At 35.0% G+C, this 23,683-nt stretch overlaps 2 protein-coding genes across 2 annotated transcripts in view; one reads left to right on the top strand and one right to left on the bottom strand.

The window, feature by feature from the left end:
• adcyap1r1b (adenylate cyclase activating polypeptide 1b (pituitary) receptor type I) overlaps positions 1-14,836 on the top strand; it is a 32,895-nt gene extending 18,059 nt beyond the window's left edge. The window contains exons 4-14 of the mRNA XM_046854202.1: positions 2,579-2,689; positions 2,774-2,877; positions 4,984-5,081; positions 5,410-5,542; positions 6,065-6,218; positions 6,303-6,363; positions 6,482-6,551; positions 8,844-8,935; positions 9,033-9,162; positions 9,959-10,000; positions 11,334-14,836. Of these exons, the coding sequence (XP_046710158.1) occupies positions 2,579-2,689; positions 2,774-2,877; positions 4,984-5,081; positions 5,410-5,542; positions 6,065-6,218; positions 6,303-6,363; positions 6,482-6,551; positions 8,844-8,935; positions 9,033-9,162; positions 9,959-10,000; positions 11,334-11,522 (1,184 nt within the window). The 3' untranslated portion in view covers positions 11,523-14,836. The remainder of the gene's footprint in view (positions 1-2,578; positions 2,690-2,773; positions 2,878-4,983; positions 5,082-5,409; positions 5,543-6,064; positions 6,219-6,302; positions 6,364-6,481; positions 6,552-8,843; positions 8,936-9,032; positions 9,163-9,958; positions 10,001-11,333) is intronic.
• A 6,100-nt stretch (positions 14,837-20,936) lies between these two features.
• Positions 20,937-23,683, bottom strand: part of ghrhrb (growth hormone releasing hormone receptor b) — a 47,230-nt gene continuing 44,483 nt past the window's right edge. The window contains exon 13 of the mRNA XM_046847318.1: positions 20,937-22,072. Coding sequence (XP_046703274.1) covers positions 21,890-22,072 — 183 coding nt within the window. The 3' untranslated portion in view covers positions 20,937-21,889. The remainder of the gene's footprint in view (positions 22,073-23,683) is intronic.

The raw sequence follows: 23,683 nt of genomic DNA, 5'->3' as shown, positions 1-23,683 counted from the left end.
TTTAATTTTATGAAATACAAATGTGATAGTTGGAATATTACTGTGGTATAAGAGGAATAAAGCACTTTAGCACGTGCTCGTATCTGAAAATAAAATGCGGTGTAACCTTTTTTATTTCTATGGATTCTTTTCTTATAACAGACATTAATAATTATATGTACAACAGCCCTTAAAGGTAAATAATACATTTGTGTAAATTAAAGGAAAGGAAAGGACTGTGGACAGTTCAGCATAGTCATTGGAGCTGTATAAGTCAAATAACTATCTATTATAAAATGTAATGACTTTTTAAACAAATAACAGTTTTGTACTTTGTAATACCTTTCCTTTCCTTTCCTTTCCTTTCCTTTCCTTTCCTTTCCTTTCCTTTCCTTTCCTTTCCTTTCCTTTCCTTTCCTTTCCTTTCCTTTATTTCCCTTTCCTTTCCTTTCCTTTCCTTTCCTTTCCTTTCCTTTCCTTTCCTTTCCTTTCCTTTCCTTTCCTTTCCTTTCCTTTCCTTTCCTTTATTTCCTTTCCTTTATTTCCTTTCCTTTCCTTTCCTTTCCTTTCCTTTCCTTTCCTTTCCTTTCCTTTCCTTTCCTTTCCTTTCCTTTATTTCCTTTCCTTTCCTTTCCTTTCCTTTCCTTTCCTTTCCTTTCCTTTCCTTTCCTTTCCTTTCCTTTATTTCCTTTCCTTTCCTTTCCTTTCCTTTCCTTTCCTTTCCTTTCCTTTCCTTTCCTTTCCTTTCCTTTATTTCCTTTCCTTTCTTTCCTTTCCTTTCCTTTCCTTTCCTTTCCTTTCCTTTCCTTTCCTTTCCTTTCCTTTCCTTTCCTTTCCTTTCCTTTCCTTTCCTTTCCTTTCCTTTCCTTTCCTTTCCTTTCCTTTCCTTTCCTTTCCTTTCCTTTCCTTTCCTTTCCTTTCCTTTCCTTTCCTTTCCTTTCCTTTCCTTTATTTCCTTTCCTTTCCTTTCCTTTCCTTTCCTTTCCTTTCCTTTCCTTTCCTTTCCTTTCCTTTCCTTTCCTTTATTTCCCTTTCCTTTCCTTTCCTTTCCTTTCCTTTCCTTTCCTTTCCTTTCCTTTCCTTTCCTTTCCTTTCCTTTCCTTTCCTTTCCTTTCCTTTCTTTCCTTTCCTTTCCTTTCCTTTCCTTTCCTTTCCTTTCCTTTCCTTTATTTCCTTTCCTTTCCTTTCCTTTCCTTTCCTTTCCTTTCCTTTCCTTTCCTTTCCTTTCCTTTCCTTTCCTTTCCTTTCCTTTCCTTTCCTTTCCTTTCCTTTCCTTTCCTTTCCTTTCCTTTCCTTTCCTTTCCTTTATTTCCTTTCCTTTCCTTTCCTTTCCTTTCCTTTCCTTTCCTTTCCTTTCCTTTCCTTTCCTTTCCTTTCCTTTCCTTTCCTTTCCTTTCCTTTCCTTTCCTTTCCTTTCCTTTCCTTTCCTTTCCTTTCCTTTCCTTTCCTTTCCTTTCCTTTCCTTTCCTTTCCTTTCCTTTCCTTTATTTTACACTTATTCACTATTTACCTTCAAAGGCTGTTGTACAGATAATTATTAATCTGTTATAAGAAAATAATCCATGGCAAGAAACAAATGTTATTTTCAAATACGAGCATGTGCTAAAGTGTTTTCACGTTTTCACACCACTGTCGTTTTATTAGCATTATTGCTGAATGGCGAGAAAATGACAGGAATAACTTACTCCTGTAATCTAGGAAGCAATCGATAAAACATGATAGTTAAAACCTCTTTGTGGTCTCATTGAGTGTCTTGGTTGTTGACACAGAGATCTTGGCAAGCAGTAAAGTAATTGTGATACGAGCACATTGTGATACTCAATGACTGTGAGTAATGAAGCTGGATAAATGTTCACTTGTTGGTGTGAATTGAAAATCGACACACCTGTGTCTTTGTGTTTGTTCCTCTCTGCTTTTCTCTTTTTCTTCTGTGGTGCAAAATCGTATCTATTGAAAGATAAGAGAGTTGAGGTACGCATCCTAGGATATATTCCATACCTGATAGATGTTTATTAAGGTTTGTGTTTGATGGGAAAAAATGTGCTGTCACAAAGCCTAAATAGGTATTAAATGCTGACAGATAGGGGAGATTTTTTTGTCACTTATCCATAGTTCTCTATCAAAATTAGGGATGTCTGTCAAGCAGCATAACTACATTTAACCAGACCTGGTGCCTGAGACACCCCAATATGCTTCCGTACCTACGCTTCTGTTTACCTAAAGCAGCTGACATGTAAATGATCAGTGGGAAGCTTTTAAATAAACAAATGTATGTAAAAAAAATGTATTAACCGGGATGTAATGATCAACCAGGTATTACCCCCTGCAGAAACACCACTCACTGGATGTGTTTTCAGTCTCACGCCATTCTGTATAACTACTAGAGAGCAGCACCTATTAAAATACCATTCTGTCAGACACCAAAAAAATATCATGGTTGCCAAATAAATCGCAGTCCCGGAACAACTTTGTTTTGTCTTTCATATTTCTGATTTCAAGCCACCACTATTAATTCTCCTCAGACTCGGTGTCACAAATCACACGTTTCTATTTGTCTGTCTATATTTAGCAGTGATGAGTGTGTTTCTTTCACCTTCAGTGTGTCGCTGGATGTGGGACAATCTGACATGCTGGCAGCCAGCGAAAATTGGTGATATGGTGTGGATGCCCTGCCCTGAGCTCTTTGAGGTCATGAATGAAGAATTTGATGGTATGGGACAGTTTTTAATTGCATCATTCTGGTAAAACGGCCAATTGATCTTTGGTAACTGTTCAGTGTGTTATGTTTTGGCAGAGTTTGGAAAAGTGAGCCGTAACTGTACTGAGGATGGCTGGTCAGAGATCGACCCTCATTATGTGGATGTGTGTATTTTTGATTACAATAGGACAAGTTTTATGGTAAGTCTTTGAGCAAACACAGTTCTGCTTTTATTACAGTTTAATGACTGTTGTTTAAACTCACAGACCAAACAGAATGATACAGAAGAATAATAAACAGCAACCTAACAAAGAACCTTTATAGAACTTACTTAATGCTTGCGCTTGGATTTTAATTAAAGACTAAATTGAATGCAGATTTGGCACATTGTGGGCAGATTTGCTGGAGAAAACACTCAACCAATGCTTGCATGAACTGTAAATCATAAACATGTGCTCATCTTCAAGTTCCAATTTTGACTTGTTAAAGATTTTGACCTGATTAAAGTAATCGTACAAGTTTAATAATTCACTGATTATTGAATAAATTTCAAGATTCGTTCGTCTATATTCCTTGTTTAGATTGTGGCATAATAATGCACTTAAAATGAAACCAAAAATGCTTTTTATGATATAAAGTGATATAGTAGAAATAAACCCTGGAATATACCCAGGACCCAAAACACATTCATTTATTAGTTTGCAAACCCTTTTTAGGTTCATTGTTAAATGTAATGTTATGGAATATCTGGGTGTTAGATCCTGTTCCTGTTTAAATAGCTTTAAAACCAGTACTTCTTTTATCAGCCTCTCTTTCTCTCAATCTCTTTTTTTCTCACTTTAAAAAAGGCATGAGAAATGGAAACCTGCAAATTTCTTTTTCATGAACACTTTCCTCTTCTGGGAATTTCGCAAAGCACTGTACGAAGTGTTTACCACAGAGGCATCTTCCATTAATATTAAATAAATGCCTTCTAACAGACACAATATCACCGATTATAGGTTTTACAACACGTTTGTAAAATCTATTTGTAAATAGTCTGTTTCAAATGATGTGTATCGTGTGCTGTACTAGTTTGTTTGTTACCATACAAATTAATATTCATGTTACAGCCGGAGCTACTGACTATTGACTGGTGCGGATATATGAAAACAGTGCACACTTCAGTTTAGCTTTTAACTGCACTGTGTTATTAGATAGAATATAATCAAATAAATTGATATTGTGGTTTGCAATGAGGCATTATTTGTGCACTTTATGTGCAATTTCTATGTTGTATGTTCTGTGTAAAAGAAACCATATGTGTTATATTTACCACCATGATTTCCCCTCCTAAAAGTGATTTTTTACATAGTATTAATTAAACTTAATCTACTGTAGCTATTTCATATTACTAGTAATATTCCTTGATTTAATGATTATACATATTCAGGTTCCCTGGTGGTCTAGTGGTTAGTAAGCGGCGCTCTCACCGCTGTGGCCCGGGTTCGATTCCCGGTCAGGGAACCAACCCCAGCCACTCTTAGTGCCGGTCCCGAGCCCGGATAAATGGGGAGGGTTGCGTTAGGAAGGGCATCCAGCATAAAAACATGTGCCAAATCAAGCATGCGGATGATCCGCTGTGGCGACCCCTGATGGGAGAAGCCGAAAGAAAGTTTAATGATTATACATATTCATTAGCAATGGAGCTGAACGTATCCAGACTAAATAAAATAAAAGTATATACCCTTTTAAGTATCTTGCTATTAATGCTAATGACCTTTATGGATGGAAACAATCAGTATTGTGTATGAATATGTTGCAAAATAGTTTTTGGACTAGCAGCTTAAATAGTATTTCTGGGAAACAAGGAGAACAGATCATACAGCTGAAGCGCTGAAATGATGGCATGCGGATCAAAAGCCATACTTCCAGTGGCAACCCTAAAGGAAGAGAAAAAAAGCATATTGCAACTATAATCAAATTGTGCCCTAATCTAATTCATGCCCACTTTACTTGTTGAGAGTTTAACCACTTAAAAATGGTCCATTCTTCTAAAGAGTTGGCATTACATTACTTTAAAAAATGTCACCCCACTTTATTTTTTTAAACCATACACCAACCCTTAGTCTCTAAAATAAATGTCCTATTAGAAAGATACTCTTGTTCTAATGAAAGTACCACCAATTCTAAAACAAATTGAGTCTAGTGTAACCTCACCTGTATACATTTCTCTGTATTTCTACCCAGAATTGAACTCATTTTGTATTTCTACACAGAATTTGAGTTTGTCCTTGTAATGTGCCTTTGAATGGTCTTCCCTTCAGGACAAGTACTATGTGTCTGTGAAAGCTCTGTACACAGTGGGCTACAGCACGTCTCTTGTGTCTCTAACCACTGCCATGGTCATCCTCTGCTGGTTCAGGTGAGAGATCAATAAAGCATCCTGTTAATACAACAATAAAATGGTACTATGTGTAATATTATTGCTACTACTACTGTTCCTTCACCTTCTATATGATATATAATATAGTATAACCTTTACTATTACTATACTTCCTACAGTTAATATAATAAATAGCATCAGCAGCGGCACAACACCCTAAATGAATCGTGATTGAAATTCACGGCAATACAGGACGTCGAATGAGTCAGATAAAAGATGTTCTGCTGAATCTGTAATGCATGTGCTGGCTGATTTTATTTGAACATCCTCCACACATGACTAACATCATGTGTGATTTTCCGCACAGGAAGCTTCACTGCACCAGGAACTTTATCCACATGAATCTCTTTGTGTCGTTTATCCTGAGAGCCATCTCGGTTTTTATTAAAGATGGAGTTCTTTATGCCGAGGAGGACAGCAGCCGCTGCTTTATACATACTGTGAGTTATACACACACACACACACACACACACACACACACACACACACACACACACACACACACACACACATATGCTCTTCTATTCCCTGGCTCTTTTAACGTATCACATAAAACTTGCAATATGTGCCTGCAAATCACATATGCAGTGCAAATGATGCGCAGTGCTTTCAGAATTACATCACTGCCACTTTGGGATTCGGTTTTAATTGTGAGGGATAGGATTATGAGAGAAGGATGGCTTTATGGTTACTATGGTCATCAAGTGCAATCAGGTTTTAAAAGAAACCGTCAATCAAAACATCATCTGAAGGCTCTGAAGCCATCACGATTGAGTGGATTAATGAACGAACAAAAAAATGCCAATACATTTGCATTATAATTATATTGCATTGCTAACATTTCTGTTAAAATAATTATAAATATCACTGCAAAAAGCAGACAGTAACAATAGTAATAAAAAAATGAAGAATGCATTAAGTGGATGACTTTTTCTTTGAAAATTTGGTTTTTATTTTTGCAGGTGGAATGTAAGGCAGTCATGATATTTTTTCACTATTGTGTTTTGTCAAATTACTTCTGGCTGTTCATTGAGGGACTGTATCTCTTCACTCTGCTGGTGGAGACCTTCTTCCCTGAGAGGAGATATTTCTACTGGTACACCATCATTGGCTGGGGTGAGCTAAAACATGATGACAGCACATTGATGCTGAGGCTAGAATTAAGAACGTGTGACTCATTCAGTCTAATCCTTAAACCAGGAACCCCAACAGTGTGTGTGACAGTCTGGGCAATGCTCCGTGTCCATTTTGATAACATCGGGTAAGACATAGGACATAGGTTAATTAAGAAAATAGTATTTGTTGAAGGTAGATATTAATCAGTAATACATTGTCTTTTGAATGTTTTTTTTTCAATGTGAATAAAAAAAATCTTTCAGATGTTGGGACATAAATAGCAATGCTGCCATCTGGTGGGTGATTAAGGGACCTGTGCTTGCTTCCATTATGGTGCGTAATATAAAATAAATCTTTTTTTTTATTTTTTTTTACAATTTCTATATTTATGATCCATTATTGCTGTGTTTATAATTCTTTGTAAGTTGGTAATGAGTCCTTGATTCATGATTTTTTATAAACTCTAATTATGTCCCATAAAGTGCTTATACACCAGAACATGATTATTTATACTGTACTTATGTTTTATCACATAAAGCCATGTTCTGCACTCACCTGTTTTGTATTTTTAACAATTATAAACACATTATAAACATCACATTGCAAATATTTAATTCCAAGTAAAAAATTTTAATCCCACATTACTGCAGATTGTACACTTTAATACCAATTCTGATATTACTATTATTGTATGATTATATTATATTTTATATAGTTGTTTATAACTTTATATAATGGTATATGGAACAGAAATGGCAAGGACACACACACACACACACACACACACACACACACACACACACACACACACACACACACACACTGTATGTTGCAACTGAGCTCCTGTCAAGATTAAGAAAAACCCATATATATGTTATTGTCATAATTAATCCTGAATCACGTGCTTCGTTATTACATTAAAAAAAAAGGAATTAATAAATAAATAATAAACGACAACAAAAAAACTAATTAACTAAAGTGTCTACAGTATTTGGACAAAAGTATTGGAACACCTGACTTTTCCACATAAAATTCCTTTACTTGAACTCGGAGACTCGAACCTGTTCGAGCAAGACAATGTCCTTGTGCACGAAGCCAGATCCATGAAAATATGACGTACACACATGGGTTGAAGTGGAAGATTGAGTGTCCTGATATAGAGCTTTTACCTCAACCCTACTGGACACCTTTGGGATTAATTGGAACACTGACTGCACCCCAGGCCTCCTCACCCTACAACTGTACCTGGCTTTACTAACACTCTTTTGGCAGAATGAGCACAAATCTTCACATGCACACTCCAAAATCTGGTGGATCTTTTCTCTTAAATCTAGTGTCTTTCCAGAAGAATGGAGGTTATTATAACAGCAAATGGGCACTACATTTATTTATTGAGTACAAGGTCTAAGTACAACAAAGAACTTTTTCTTTATTAAAGACCAATACATAATATACAAGAGAAAATAAGACGGGTCCCTTAAAATTAAAACTAATTTCCTTTTTAGTAAAATAAAGATTTTTATTGCTGAAACTGCACACAAGAATATCTGTGAAAACGAAACCCATTTATTGCATTCAATTGCGATAAGACATCAAAATGCAAATACACATTAATAAATAAAAATTAATTTCTAAAAGAGTAATTGCACTATACAGTTTTTTCTTTCAAAAATGAACCCAACTGTTGGAAACTTTGTCGTTTTCTTTGGCCTGAATCCTATGGAAGCCCGTTTCTGCCACACAAAAAAAAAGTTTGCCTATTTCCAACTTTCTTTCTTGCAATTTCGAGTTTATTTTTCGTAGTTCTGACTTTTTTTTTACAAGAAATAAAGTCGGAATTTGAAGAAATAAAGTCGGTATTAGCTTCTTTTTTTTTTTAAATGTGGCAGGAAATTGCTTTTCCATATGAATCTTCTCCTCGCCCCTTTGCCATTTTCTCCCGTTCCTCCAGTTTTTCAGCGTCTTCTCTGTCCCCTGTCCTCGAGCGTTCCAGAGTGTAGTGAATAGTGCGTCAGTAGTAACGGTCCGCAGGGAAACACAATGCTCTGTGTGTAGTTAAATGGAATAAACGAAGTAATTCGAATACAAAATTGTTTGCCTTAATGTTTTTTTTTTTGTATTCGAGTTACTCGATTTATGAAAAGTAAGTAATAATAAGTTATTGGAAAAGAGTATTTTTTTTCTATTTTTTTGATTTTATATGTTACACAAGCTAAAGTCACAGTTCATCAGTTTACATAACATTTAATTAATCTATTCATTCACACACACACACACACACACACACACACACACACACACACACACACACACACACACACACATGTATACATGTATATATAAGGATAAACATCTTTTACCAATATATGAACATGTTACTTATATAAAACAGGCATTTTTGTGATATTTTGAACTATATTTTCCAAATACGTACAAGTATTTGACATACATTTCTATATCTGTGAAATCCAAACATGGACATGTATGCAATATAAGTGCTTTGCATCAGTTTTATGTATGGGATAATTATGAGTACAGTTATAATTATTCATGAATATGGGTTTAATATCAGTACTGTTATTTGATGATAAGTAACATACACACAAATTCATTTTTAAATTTCAGATCAACTTTGTCCTCTTTATCGGGATCATTATAATTCTTGTCCAGAAGTTGCAATCTCCTGACATAGGAGGCAACGAATCCAGCATTTATTTGTAAGTTTCATCATAAATATTACTTCACTTTTCATTTAAGTGTCTTTGCATAGCGCATTAGTTTGCTAACATTTTGGAAATGCTTTGTACTTGACAGACGTCTTGCTCGCTCCACTCTCCTGCTCATCCCTCTTTTTGGTATCCACTACACTGTGTTTGCTTTCACTCCTGAGGATGTCAGTAAGAGAGAACGACTCGTGTTTGAACTGGGTCTTGGCTCTTTCCAGGTAGTGAAGCTGAACCTTTTTTCTTTACTTCGATCTAAGCTTCGACCTGTTTGTTACGCAGAAGTGTTTACGTCTGCTCTATTCGAAACGCCTTACAGTTTAAACTTTTTAGCAGAATATTTGTTTCACTGATTGTAGAACGGATGTTTTTCAGTCACTTATGTACTGAAAACTACTATATATCATATTTCCCCAGTAATACTATGTATTACATAATACACCAAATGATTACACCATATGTATTTATATCACCTCAATACTGAAGGCTGATTGGTTAAAAAGTATTAATTTATATTTTTATAATACCATATTTATGATACTAGTGTCTGCTATAATTCACAGACTTATAGTGATTTGCTTGTTTAATTCTGTAACTGTTTGAGCATATCTATCACAAACTAACGCTGATAATATAGATATTGCTTAAATATAAAGTCAATACTTAAATATATTGCTTAGTATAAAACCTATAATCTTTGATATGGAAATGGAGGTGTTTTTTATATTGTATTGAATGGGTCTCTAATGTCAAGTTTTCTCAGTTAGTTTTGCAATTTTGGTTTCTAATTACTGTTTTATTCAACTACTAAAAGTAAAAAGGTACGGAACAACTAGTATACTGCAGCTGTTATAATAAGTGATAACATGCAGAGTTTCAGCAACTTTGAATGTAACTAAAGTGTTAAAAAGCACAATATGTTTATTCATTAAAGTCTTTATAATCCCCAGCAGATTGCTGTGTTATTGGAGGAACAAAACACTTTAGATGTTTGAACATAATTTTGTCTTTTCTCAGGGATTTGTGGTTGCTGTACTGTACTGCTTCCTCAATGGAGAGGTAGGTCTTTATTTCAGTTGATTTTTTGAGTCATTGTACGGTGGCCCAGAAGTGCAAAACATATTAACAAATCCGAAAACAAAATAACAAATGCAAAAACAAAACAACAAATCTAAAAACAAAATAACAAATCCAAAAACAAAATAACAAATCTAAAAACAAAATAACAAATCCAAAAACACAACATGATCGTAAGTTTCCATTCACAAACTATACCTTCCTTTTCCGGTTTGTCTGAATTTTGTCGTTGTGTTTTCATTTGTTAATGTGTTTCGTGCAACGATTCAGACAAACCGGAAAAGGAAGGTATAGTTTGTGAATGGAAATTTACAGATCATTGGACAAGACACTTGTCAGTCAAGATATACAGGTAATGACAAGTGTCTCGTCCAATGATCTGTAAGTGTTCCATTCACAAACTATACCTACCTTTTTCGGTTTGTCTGACTTGTTGTGTTTTCGGAATTGTTAATTTGTTTTCGGAATTGTTAATTTGTTTTTGCATTTGTTATTTTGTTTTCGGATTTGTTGTTTTGTTTTTGCATTTGTTGTTTTGTTTTCGGATTTGTAAATGTGTTTTGCACTTCTCAGCCACCGTACTCAGTGTTATACATGGGTATAATTCAAGAAGAAACACATGATTAGATTAAATGTATAAATATGTTCTATAATTATGTTATAAAATCTATTTATGATGAATTCATCAAGAATATAAATGCTTGCTGTACAATTATACTCTTATATCCAAAAGATTGGAGGATTTGGGAACTAACTTTGCCTTTAAAAAATACATAAAAAAGTATTACATAAAGCAATTCCAAACCATAAAAAATATTCTGCACAGGAATATATAAAATAGGGTAAAATTAAATGCATTATAAAAGAAACTATACTTCTTTTTTCAGATAGTGTTGGTCAGAATCAGAAACAGTTGTCCTTTTGTTGGAATTGGGATGTGTTTCCATGGCAACTTGAAGCTTTATTCCCTTTCCCAGGGCCCAGCAATTATATTAATGAGCAGCCAAGTGCTTTTTTTTGTGCAAAGTTTGGGGTCTTGGATTGAAAGCTGTGAGAGTTGCAGAGTTGGATAAAGCAGAGCAGGAGAAGCCACAACGACTAAATAAAAACCATGAGCAAGCAACCTGACAGACCTGTCAGATTGGGTGCTAATGAGTAATTAATTGTGTAAAAGTGTATTAAGAATTTTATTTCTGAATTTCAAGTGCCAGATTTATTCTGATCAGTGGTATTTCAGGAATGCCGCACCAGTTCAGAGATGAGAAATTCACTTGCCAATTCCACTTGAGCGATCTTGCAAAACTTTTCCCTAAAGGTGCAGTCAGAGGTGAAGAGAAAGTGGAGGAGCTGGACGGTGAACCGTTACTTTGCTGTGGATATGAAGCACAGGCACCCGTCCTTGGCCAGCAGTGGTGCAAATGGAGGCACGCAGATCTCCATTCTCAGCAAAAGCAGCTCGCAGATCCGCATGTCCAGCCTGCAGGCCGAGACTCCAGCCACATGAGCTGCAGCCTCTCAGATCCGCAGATACACACTGAACTCCTAACACCTAGCACTATATTAGTCCAGTTTGACCTCAGAGACTTGTAGGAGCTTGCATTGTTCGGGGCAAAGAGATGCTGGAGCCTATTTATCAGAGAAATCTGCTTGTGAACTCAAGAATTCGACACCTTTAATGATAATACAGTCAAGAAGAAAAATGTTTGGCTCAGCCTTTGTATAAATGATGGAATTTCTAGAGCCATGACAATTTCATTGGCATTGTTTTGCCAAGTGAAAGAAATATTTGACATCGATACATTCTAATGACCTTGAACACGAAGGCTAAATATCGACGACATTCCATAGAACTCGTGCATATGTTGATGATCAAGAAAATGTGACCTTTTTCTCTTGACCAGTTTTAAATTGTTTTACAATGATCCTAGATAAAAAAAAAACTTGGATGATACAAAGGGAAACACTCTGACGTCTTTCTGTAGACTATTAGTCAAGCTGTCAAAAAAGAGATATTTCAGCAGTGAAATAGTAACTTTGAATCTATTTGATTTAACCCAATACAAATATAGATATAAAATTAGCTACTAATCAACCAGAAGTATTTCATTTAGAAATTGTTCAGTGTTTCTTCATGTGCTGGTAAATACGATCTTGGACTTGCTCTAGACCATGCTCCGATCTCCCTGCCAATGTAAATATTTATTATATTGTATTCAGTAATGGAACGTCATGATCAAATTTGTGAAATGAATTGAAAAAGAATAGAAACTGAATAACTGAGGTAGACCTCATGCAATTTGTGCCATTTTTTATGTTGGTCGATATGAGGATGATATTAACTATTCAGTTTTTAAAGCACACAGGATTACTCAATTGGGAAAGTTGTCTAATATGAAGTAGGAAAAGAGCACATTAATGCTTTTTTTTCCCACACTGTAGTTTTGCTGTCGGTTTTAACTGTGAATGCATATGGTCGGTCAATTCAGGACCATTTTTTGTTAACATAAAGTTGGGTAATAATTTCTTATGGATCTCTTATTATGTAGATAAATAATCAAACACATGCAAACTAAAAGTAATACGTTCAATATTTGAAATAGTAGATTTTGTGATTTTGTAAGTGAATGTCTCGTATTTTTTTTGCCCTGGAATTTTGTAAACAGCCGTTAGTACTGAAAATGTCATTAAAGCAAACAACAAGCAAAGCACCTCGTGATTTTGTATAACTTGTTTGGCTCATTCTAGTTGTTTGCATGAATCAGTGAGATCATCCTATTGTAAATATGTACTTTTAAATCTTAAAAAATCTTCAGCTTCAGAACTAGAAAGTGACTATTTTGGACATATTTTTAGTAACACGATTTTTTGGTATTAATATCCTATAAATATTTTGTTTGGTTGATGATTTTTAAAATTACTATTACAATAGAATACTATTATTATAATTTTACCCAAAAAGAAAGCAAAATCGGTGTATCACATGGCACTTTTGGTAGTCCAAAGATTAATATTGAGATATTTTGACAGCTGGTATTGCCGAACTTGTTTGCAAATGCTGTGGAAGATTGCAGCTGATGTTAATTCAGATTTCTTCACAAGGGGATCCTGAGAGCGATATTCTATTAATATTGATGCTCAGAAAGTTTATCATGGAAGTGCCTTTTTTGCACAAAAGAAAGACTACACAATTTAATAGATAGGTAAAAAAATCCATTCAACTAAACAAGCATGAAGCTGGTGGCTCTAGTGAAGTGCTTTTATTGTACATAAATAATCTGTGTTAAAAACCAAGAGGCCTTCAGAAAATGTCATTTTTTTGTTTTTCTCAGCCTTTAATTTGACTTTTGATCTCTACATATATTAAAATGTGGTTTAGTATGTCTTTAATATTTCCAAATTCAATCACAGCTTTAAAAAAAAACTTTTTTCATATTTTGTTTTTATATAATCTAAATCACTAGTTCACCATCGTAGATGACAGTACTTTCAGCCTTTTTTTGGACTTTCTGTTTGCAAACAGAATCTGCAAAAAGACAAAATGTGTGTTTCAACAGGAGATTAAACATATTTGTCTGTAGAAAATTGCTATTTGTGTGTAAAGTTCCAGTATTGATGATTGCTTATTGTTTTCTGGCGTCGGCATTAGTAAAGCAGTGTTATAAACCTATTTTAGTTTGCCACGTTTATACATTGTAATGCATAATACACGTCACGTTGTCTTACAAGGCAAATGGTTTCTATTGCTGTTAGTTGTCAGTGGATTAGTGAAATCTTGTTGTGTTGTGCAGGACTAGAACACCAAGAGTAGACTCTGTGGCCTTTACACAACTGAATCCAGCTTCGTTTATAGCTATTATTATCATCCATAAACCACTTCGTTTTTTCCAAATTTCCAAATGACCTAGCAGACATCTGATATCTGGATCAAATCATTGACAATATGTACATCATGTGTTATTTGGCACAGGCCATAGATCAGTCACAGACAAAGTGTTACCATTTAAGCAATATGCCATTATATTTTAAGAGAAAATCTCATTGTTTTTATATAGAATTGTGCCACAGGTAACTATTTGCTGTTGGTATTGAAGTGACATCATTGTTCTGCCAATAATGTACAAAACGGTGTTCTAGAAAAGTAGTTATAGTGTTAGTGTTAATGGGAAATGTACCACACATGTTATAAAGCTTGCTAAATTGTTTCATCTGTACCATGCAGTATTGACTATTTTGCTTTGGGGGACGTATTAAAAAACGTGCTCAACATCTCTAGTTGTATTTTCTCTGTTATTTTTTTATGGTGTTTGTAGTGTATAACCAGCATTATTGCTGCCTGTAATTGTGAAAAACTGATGCATGTGTATTCTGTGGTTGGATGTTTCCTGCTGAGTGTGTTGATGTTTAACAAAGTGTGTCAGCTAAAAACGAAATGAAATACCACTTAGATGGATATGACTGCAGACAGTTTCATTCATAGCACTAATGTCTGTTTTCCTGAACAGCGTATTTCCACATAATTTATTCAGACAATAGCTTACCGTTTCTTTGCTAAATCGCTGCAGCTTTAGAGTCTTTTGTCTGCACTCATCTTTGTGGGACATTTACTTACATTAGTTCACTAATTATCGAGCGGGACTGAATAAGACTGCTGATTTAACCGATTTAAAGACATGTTCAAACCCATTTTCATGTTCTACAATACCAGCCTATTTAACACGCAAGAAAAGCCTGTTAGGTATTAGCAAATGTTGTATCATCCAACCAAACATAGCATACATTTTTTTTTTTTCTGTTTAATTGAACATTATAAGCACTGCACACATAAGCATTTCACACAGTAAAACATTTCACATCTTTTACTGGAATACAAAAACAATTCCTGTAATTTTCAAGACAGCAATGACTGAACTATAATTACTGAATGTGAATGCATGACAAAACCCTTAGTGAATATTTATGTTGTGATGGAAAGCTTGCTTTCTTTCTTTTTCTCTTTCTTTCGAATTTCATCTTATGTCACATCAGCTATATGATGTCATTTAGTTCTGATGTTAGTCCTTTTGTAATATATGACAATAAAATTTCATTAAATGTCTCTAAAACTACCTAAAATTGTGTAGTATTGTAAACAAACAACACAGAAGGCAGACAAAAAGATAAACAAGAGCATCACAATGCAGGGATAAAAAATTAAGTCACAAGTTATTGTGCTTTATTAATGAAAGATGTCCAAGTAAGACACATCTGAAAATGATCTTTATAACTTTTAATCAAAAATAAAGACGACCAGCAGAAACACATTACAGAGTATATACATAGATTTTTCTATAAAACAGGTTTTGGTAAGTTTTGATGACCTGATCTGAATAAGACATACCCCGAACAGAAGAATCAATCATAAAGGTGCTGTTTTTAAACTTAGATCACTCAGAATCCGTCATTTATTTCTTTGAGGATTTGAGGACTGTCAAAAATGCTGTAATTTCTTTCCATTTACTTTTAAAGTTGTATAGATCATTTTCCAAACACCGTGTGCATGAACAAAAATGTCATATAGACATGAAAAGGAAAAACATTTCTACAAGCAGTGCAACTGCAGAAATACATCCAATGACATTTGATTAGAATTACATTTGTTGCCTGTTTCTTTTCAGGATATTTGACAAATAATGCTCTTATGTAAAAACACGGTTAAATTAAAACAGCAATTAAAATGAATGAACTGCATTAAGGCAAGTCGGTGAAAGTAGCAAAGAGACTCCATCTTAACATTAGGATACAAAAGTTGATGATGAATACAATCGAACAATGAACACTTAGTGGATTTACAATCAATCTCAATTTTAGATGCTGAAAATTTATATGCATGTATGTATATCAGGGTTTTTAGCTCCAGTCCAGGAGTCCCACTAATCAAAACCAAATTTCACAGAATTTAGACCGCTGGAAAAATAGCAACATTACATTCTTAAACACAAAGATACATACTTTAATCAAATTTATATACAGTATTTAATGGAAATGACCATCTAAACAAAATCACAATAATAATAATAATAATAACTAAAGCAAATACTTTTTTTAAAACAAGTTGGGCTTTATGTGTATATACACCAGGTGGTCCCTCATGGTTACCGTAAAACATTATTTTTGGTTGTTTTGTCTGATATAATCGCTACTTTAAATATTCATATTATGTTTGTGTGGTGGAAATACACCCTGGCTGGGACATTAGGTTATCACAAGTCATCATACATATACACTCACACACTCATAGAAGAAAAAAGAAGAAAATGCCAGGTCTGTTTAAACATTTGTACACAACCACAAAAAGCCTTCAGACACTCATATTTGACCACAAAATGCATTTTACTGCATTCGAAAAAAACATCAAACTAAGTATCTTTGAATTTAGGCAAAAATACAACCAGCACACTTTTCAAGCAAATAAAAAAGAAACTGTTACGATAAAAAAAGTCTAGACATAACAGATATACTGTATAACATGGGACTAAAGATGCATTTGAGCGTTTCAATTTATTCTGCGTACCTAAAGTGCCTGTTAATAGTTTAGAAACATATAGACTTTTATGGCTTTTGAAAGACACATTCATGTTTTTTTGTTTATATGCAAACTTTTAAATGTAATGCTATGAAGATTTACTCTGACACAATAAATATATAAATCTACAGATGTTAAGCTTTATTTTTATTGTATAATTCTCCCTTTAGCATGAAAAACAGCTTTACACTCTCTTTACATGTGGAATGTTTCTTATGTTTAAGCCAAAAAAAGTCACATTTGGACTCATCTGTCCACTTCATTCCAGTCATTCACTGTCCAATTCTTGTGTTTTTGCCTTTTGCCGAGTTTGTTCCATATAAACAAAAGGAACATGCACATAACTTAAAAACTCTAAAACGTTGCCATCTTACATTACATTAGATGTTACCAAACTTTTCACAAGCCTGTACATCTACTATAAATTAACAGTTGATTAAATATATTTGCAAAAATGCCTAAAAAGAGAGAGGTATATTATGAAAAATGATCAAGCATCATCTCTTTCACAACGATCACAGCCACCAGATAAGTAAAAAAAAAATCAGATTAACAAACAAGTACAAGAAAACCTAAAAAGAACACCAGCAGACTCTGCAGGATAGTTACGAATAAAATCAAGGAAAAATGGTTGACTGGGCCTGGGCTTGCTGAGCATGCGTTCACTGGTGGCATTATGAACTCAAAAGTGTACAGAAACATTTCAGACACAGAAAACAGTCAAATGACAGATGCAGATTTTTCATCAGACTTAAAATCTGAAATATTACCAGTCAACCCTTCCAAAGAACACTACAGTACAGTCCTGAACTAATTGACGATGTTTAGTGTGGATTGGGGGAACATTAAGAAAAGTCCACCACAACAGCTACAGAAACTAAAATTCTGGCACAGAAATTGTCCAAGAAAAATATACATTTGTATATATATATATATATATATATATATATATATATATATATATATATATATATATATATATATATATATACACATACAAATGTATATTTTTCTGGGACAATTTCTGTGCCCTAATTTTTGTATATATACAGTGAGGAAAATAAGTATTTGAACACCCTGCTATTTTGCAAGTTCTCCCACTTAGAAATCATGGACGGGTCTGAAATTGTCATCGTAGGTGCATGTCCACTGTGAAAGACATAATCTAAAAAAAAAAAAATCCAGAAATCACAATATAAGATTTTTTAACTATTTATTTGTATAATACAGCTGCAAATAAGTATTTGAACACCTGAGAAGGTCGATGTTAATATTTGGTACAGTAGCCTTTGTTTGCAATTACAGAGGTCAAACGTTTCCTGTAGTTTTTCACCAGGTTTGCACACACTGCAGGAGGGATTTTGGCCCACTCCTCCACACAGATCTTCTCTAGATCAGTCAGGTTTCTGGCCTGTCGCTGAGAAACACGGAGTTTGAGCTCCCGCCAAAGATTCTCTATTGGGTTTAGGTCTGGAGAACCAGAACCTTGATATGCTTCTTACAGAGCCACTCCTTGGTTATTCAAGCTGTGTGCTTCGGTTCATTGTCATGTTGGAAGACCCAGCCTCGACCCATCTTCAATGCTCTAACTGAGGGAAGGAGGTTGTTCCCCGAAATCTCGCAATACATGGCCCCGGTCATCCTCTCCTTAATACAGTGCAGTCGCCCTGTCCCATGTGCAGAAAAACACCCCCAAAGCATGATGCTACCACCCCCATGCTTCACAGTAGGGATGGTGTTCTTGGGATGGTACTCATCATTCTTCTTCCTCCAAACACTTTTAGTGGAATTATGAGATCTTGCATGGAGCCCCAGTCCGAGGGAGATTGACAGTCATGTTTAGCTTCTTCCATTTTCTAATGATTGCTCCAACAGTGGACCTTTTTTCACCAAGCTGCTTGGCAATTTCCCCGTAGCTCTTTCCAGCCTTGTGGAGGTGTACAATTTTGTCTCTAGTGTCTTTGGACAGCTCTTTGGTCTTGGCCATGTTAGTAGTTGGATTCTTACTGATTGTATGGGGTGGACAGGTGTCTTTATGTAGCTAACGACCTCAAACAGGTGCATCTAATTTAGGATAATAAATGTAGTGGAGGTGGACATTTTAAAGGCAGACTAACAGGTCTTTGAGGGTCAGAATTCTAGCTGATAGACAGGTGTTCAAATACTTATTTGCAGCTGTATCATACAAATAAATAGTTTAAAAATCATATATTGTGATTGGGATTTTCCTCACTGTATATATATATATATATATATATATATATATATATATATATATATATATATATATATATATATATATATATACACACACACACACACACACACACACACACACACACACACACACAATATTTACATATTATTAGCAATGGAAAAGCTTATTTATAGACACATCCTGTCAGGATTAAAATGGTCTTACTAAATATGTATTAAACAACAACTTTTACAGTTTAGTGCTCCACATTAAACACATAAAAGTTTAAACTGTTATTTACATTGTTAGATTTAACATGAATAAAGCTCATGACCAATGCCAATACCTAAAAAAGATTTCATCATGCAGGACACATGGGATGAAAGGCACTATGCTATAATTACTTGAAAAAATGTTAAGAAGCTCACAATACAGTCAATTAGTTATACAAATGGTATTTACAAGTGATGCAGGCTTTTAATTCTATTCATGTATTGAATATGAAATTCTCATTTGGTTGAGCGGTCATGTGAAGCATGAACCTTGAAGACATCATTTCTAAATAATATTCAGTTGTGCACTCACAACTCAAAGATAAGTCAAGCAATAACAATAACTATGGTATGGCAAAGGACAATCAGTTAAAAAAACAAATAAATAAATTCAGATTTTTCCAGATATTTGTACACGGTGTTTCTGAAGAAGAGGTACATTTTGGGTTAAAAAGCAAAAGCATATTTTGGAGTGATTTGGAGTGCAGACAACCTTTAGTGCATGTCTTCGAAGACATTATGTATCAACTGCTTATGACTATGATGCCAATAGGGAAAACATTCAAAACAGACCCATATGATCTACTGACTTAAAGCTATAAGTATATTTATCTTATTCTTAATAAATAAAACAAAACACACCTTGTACATAATAATGAAATAAATATTTCAGGTAAAGAAATCAAGACAAGGTGAGAAAATTACAGATGCACTAAAGCAACAACTCTATACTCAGGGCTATGAACTGCTTATGTCTGTCCACTACAAGCACAAAGTATTGAAATTAAAACAAAGATAACTATTATCTAGTTAATGAACAATTCTGAAATTAAAGTGCACACATGCAAATAATCAAATCATGCCTCTAGAACTAGTGCACTATTTAATCGTGATGGAAGGAATTAAAGCTTCAAAGTGATTGTGATTGCAACAAATGACTTGGAACTGATTTGGATTTCAAACCCACAAAAACAGAAACTGAAGACATCTTGAATATTTTGGAATAGTATTTAAGCATATAGTCAGTGTAAGCACAGCACTGAAGCAAGTTAATCTAAGCAATTGTTTTTAAGCTATAACTGTACATGTAAATTAAGGATACCACTTCAGTATAGTACTTTACTAAGGGATAGGAAATACAATGTATGAACAAGTATCAGGACACTTGACTTTTCCAGCCATATGTGCTTCTTTCCCAAACTGGTGCGTTAAAATTGGAGGCACACAACTGTATAGGATGTTTGTGGATGTGGTAGCATTAAATTTACCTTCACTTAAACTCAAACCTGTTCCAGCATGACAATACTGCTGTGTACAAAGCTACCTGCATGAAGATATGGTGTACATGGATTAAAGTGGAAGATCTTGAGTGGCCTGCTACAGAGCTCTAACCACAACCCAGGCTTTGTCTCCCTACAACAGTACCTGAAATTACTAATGTCTATGTTGCTGAATGAGCACACATCTATCCTCCAGCACTGCTCGACTGGTAACACCCTCTCTCAAATTGAGAGGTAAGTATACTTCAACGCTCTTCTCTGTTCTGCCACCGAGGTGGTGGAATGAACTTCCCCTAGATGTCCGAACAGCAGAGTCCCTGGTTATCTTTAAGCGATGATTGAAGATGCACCTTTTCCTGAAACATTAAATTAGCACTTTCCAAGTTTGCTTTGCAAAAATCAAGAGTTAGAGTCAGATTTATATTAAGTTTGTAATCTAGCCTACCAGTATAGATTTATTCATTGCTAGAGACTCAACGCACTTTTGTACGACGTTCTGGATAAGGGCGTCTGCTAAATGCCGCAAATGTAAATGTAAATCTCCACAAATGTACTCAAAAAAAGAATGGAACATCTTCCCAGAAGAGTGGAGGTTATTATAACAACAAATGGGGACTACAGGTGGATTGGGATGTTTAAAAAGCACATACAAATCTTATAGTCAGGTGTCCACAAACTTTTGTCCATATAGTGTATTAGCAAAACTAGGAGGTTTTCTGTTACTGCAGTGAATACTGGTTTTAAGATTTTGTTATTTTGCTTGCGTTTTTCTTCCACCTCACAGTTTCTCCACTTACTATATTGTTAAGATACTATATATTCCTATTTAATCTATATGTTACATACACTTTGTACTTCTTTGTGTTTATTTTTTAGCAAAACTGTATCTAACAGTTAGCTAGATAACTTTCACCTGTTAGTGGTTTTAGCTAATATGTGTATCAGTCCACAGTACGATAAAATCCAACTATGACCCTGTTGCCTGTGCCCCAGTTGCCTTTTCAAAGACAACTTTTGGTAAGAACTAAATCAATGCATACTGGGAACACCAATATGATGTTTTGGATATGCTTTGATTGAGCTGTCTAGTGATCACACTTTGGCCCTTGTTAAAGTTGCTCAGATCTTTACACTTGCTCATTTTCCCTGTTTCCAACACAACAACTTGGAGAACGTCTAGGTTACGTGTGTAACCCCAGTTTCCTGAGGAAACGAGACGCTGCGTCGAAATGCGTTGAGAACGCGCCCGAGTGTTCCCAAAGCGTTTCGACGCAGCTCGAGTTCCTGAAAGGGAACTGGCTGTTCCCATGCTGCCAAAGATAACCCACCCCATTGTACTGAGGTAATCAATGTTATTCAGTTCACTTGGTTTTCATGTCATGGCTTATCGGTGTATGATTAAATCCAGTCTATGATTGTGATTTCCACTCTTTTCCATAAAATGTATAAAATGTATAATGTAAAACTAATACTCTTGGAATGAATAAATATGTTAAATATTGATATTAAACTATTATAGAGATTAGGCAATCCTATGAAGGCGAGAGAAACAGGATGTCCTCAGACCAGTAAGATGCTGTTTTTGAGCTCAGCGGAAGGCTGCTCCTTTGGGCTGGATTTTTCCAGAACAGAAATCTGAGTGACGGTGCTGCTCTCCGTAAACAGTGTTCTCCTCCTCTTACTGTAACTCATGTAACCCTGCATCTGCCATTTCCACAGCCTTTTCTTCAGCTCTGCTTGCACCTAACACACACACACACACACACACACACACACACACACACACACACACACACACACACACACACCAAGTCCCTTACACCATTGACAATATACCATAACTTATGGAAGTGGTTTGTCTGTATTAACAGTGCATACATTCAATACAGCAAAATACCATGCCATCTATTTTTGAGAAATATGTCTACAGTATATTTTAGTTTGAAATTATCCCAAACATTTGGAAACTTTCTTTGTCCTTTTCTTTGGCCTGAATCTTCTCCTCACCCCTCACTATTTTTTTCACCATGTTTCTCCATTTGTCATTCGACAGAGTCTTCTGTGTTGTTTGGAAGCCCGTTTTCGCCACATAAAAAAAAGTTTGTTTAATTCAGTTTTTTCTCACAATTCCAACTTTATTTCTCATAAACATCCAAAATTTCTGGTTCATCCACTGTAACCATGTTGTCGGATTGAAGTTTGAAGCTGTTGGTGTATGAACGAGGCTCCTCTGCTTCATCTGTCCTGTTCTGTCTCCTCCAGAGCTGATTGTTAGACAGAGTTCTCTCCAGGGATCGGAGGCTTAGTCTGATACTATGCGATTCTACTGATTGTAGCCTTTTTCATTTTCAATGTGTAGAGATATCTGGCCCTACAGAGGGGGTGACGCTGCCCGATTGGTTAAAAAAAAGTAAGAATTGCGAGAAAAAAATTCAGAATTGTAAGGATAAAAGTTGAATTTACAAGAAATAAAGTTGAAATTGCGAGAAAAAAAAGTCAGAATTAGGCAAATTTTATTTATTTTTTTTTGTGGAGGAAACAGGCTTCCATAAAGTTTACCTGTCCCGAGAGCTCCAGAGTGTAGCAGGGAGTGCGTCAGTAAATGATTTGCCTTAATATTTCGCTTAATGTTTCGTTTAGTCCAGTACACACGGCCCACGGTTTCCTCACGGACCATTAATACTGACGCACCACCTTCCAAACTCAATGCTTTGTTTAGTCCAGACATGGGCAAACTACGGCCCGTTGGATTTATTAATCCGGCCCGCCGAACGTGACCAAATTCTATTAAAATAGGTACGGGTAAACATTGTTTACCCACGTTTCCCCTAAAGATGTCGCACTTCAGCTCAATTGACGTTGTTCGCGTGCAATTCTCTCTTCTTCTCTTAAGAGAGCTTAATTTGATACTCTTTTAAAACTGCGACAGTTTCTGACAAACAACTCGGATCTATCCTGAGAATTGCCACAACAAAACTTACTCCAGACTTTGATGAACTGGCAAAATAAGGAGTTCAACAACAGTTTTCCTTCTGAAACTGAACTTGAGTTTTACTGCTGTGTTTATTGATGCACTTTGGCACTTGATGAAACTGAATTTGCCAAATCTCTAATGTTTTATATTTTTATATATATATATATATATATATATATATATATATATATATATATATATATATGTGTGTGTGTGTGTGTGTGTGTGTGTGTGTGTGTGTGTGTGTGTGTGTGTGTGTGTGTGTATGTGTGTATGTATGTTTTATTGATTAATGTTGATAATTACTCGTTACTCAAAAAATCATTTCAGCCCCAGTCTACAGTATCTACAGGTGCACAAAGTTCAGAATTTACTTCGAA

The sequence above is a fragment of the Silurus meridionalis genome, chromosome 1 (assembly GCF_014805685.1).
Source record: "Silurus meridionalis isolate SWU-2019-XX chromosome 1, ASM1480568v1, whole genome shotgun sequence".
NCBI classification, from domain to species: domain Eukaryota; kingdom Metazoa; phylum Chordata; class Actinopteri; order Siluriformes; family Siluridae; genus Silurus; species Silurus meridionalis.
Note: the sequence above shows the minus strand (reverse complement) of the source record. Positions and strands in the feature narration are given on the sequence as shown.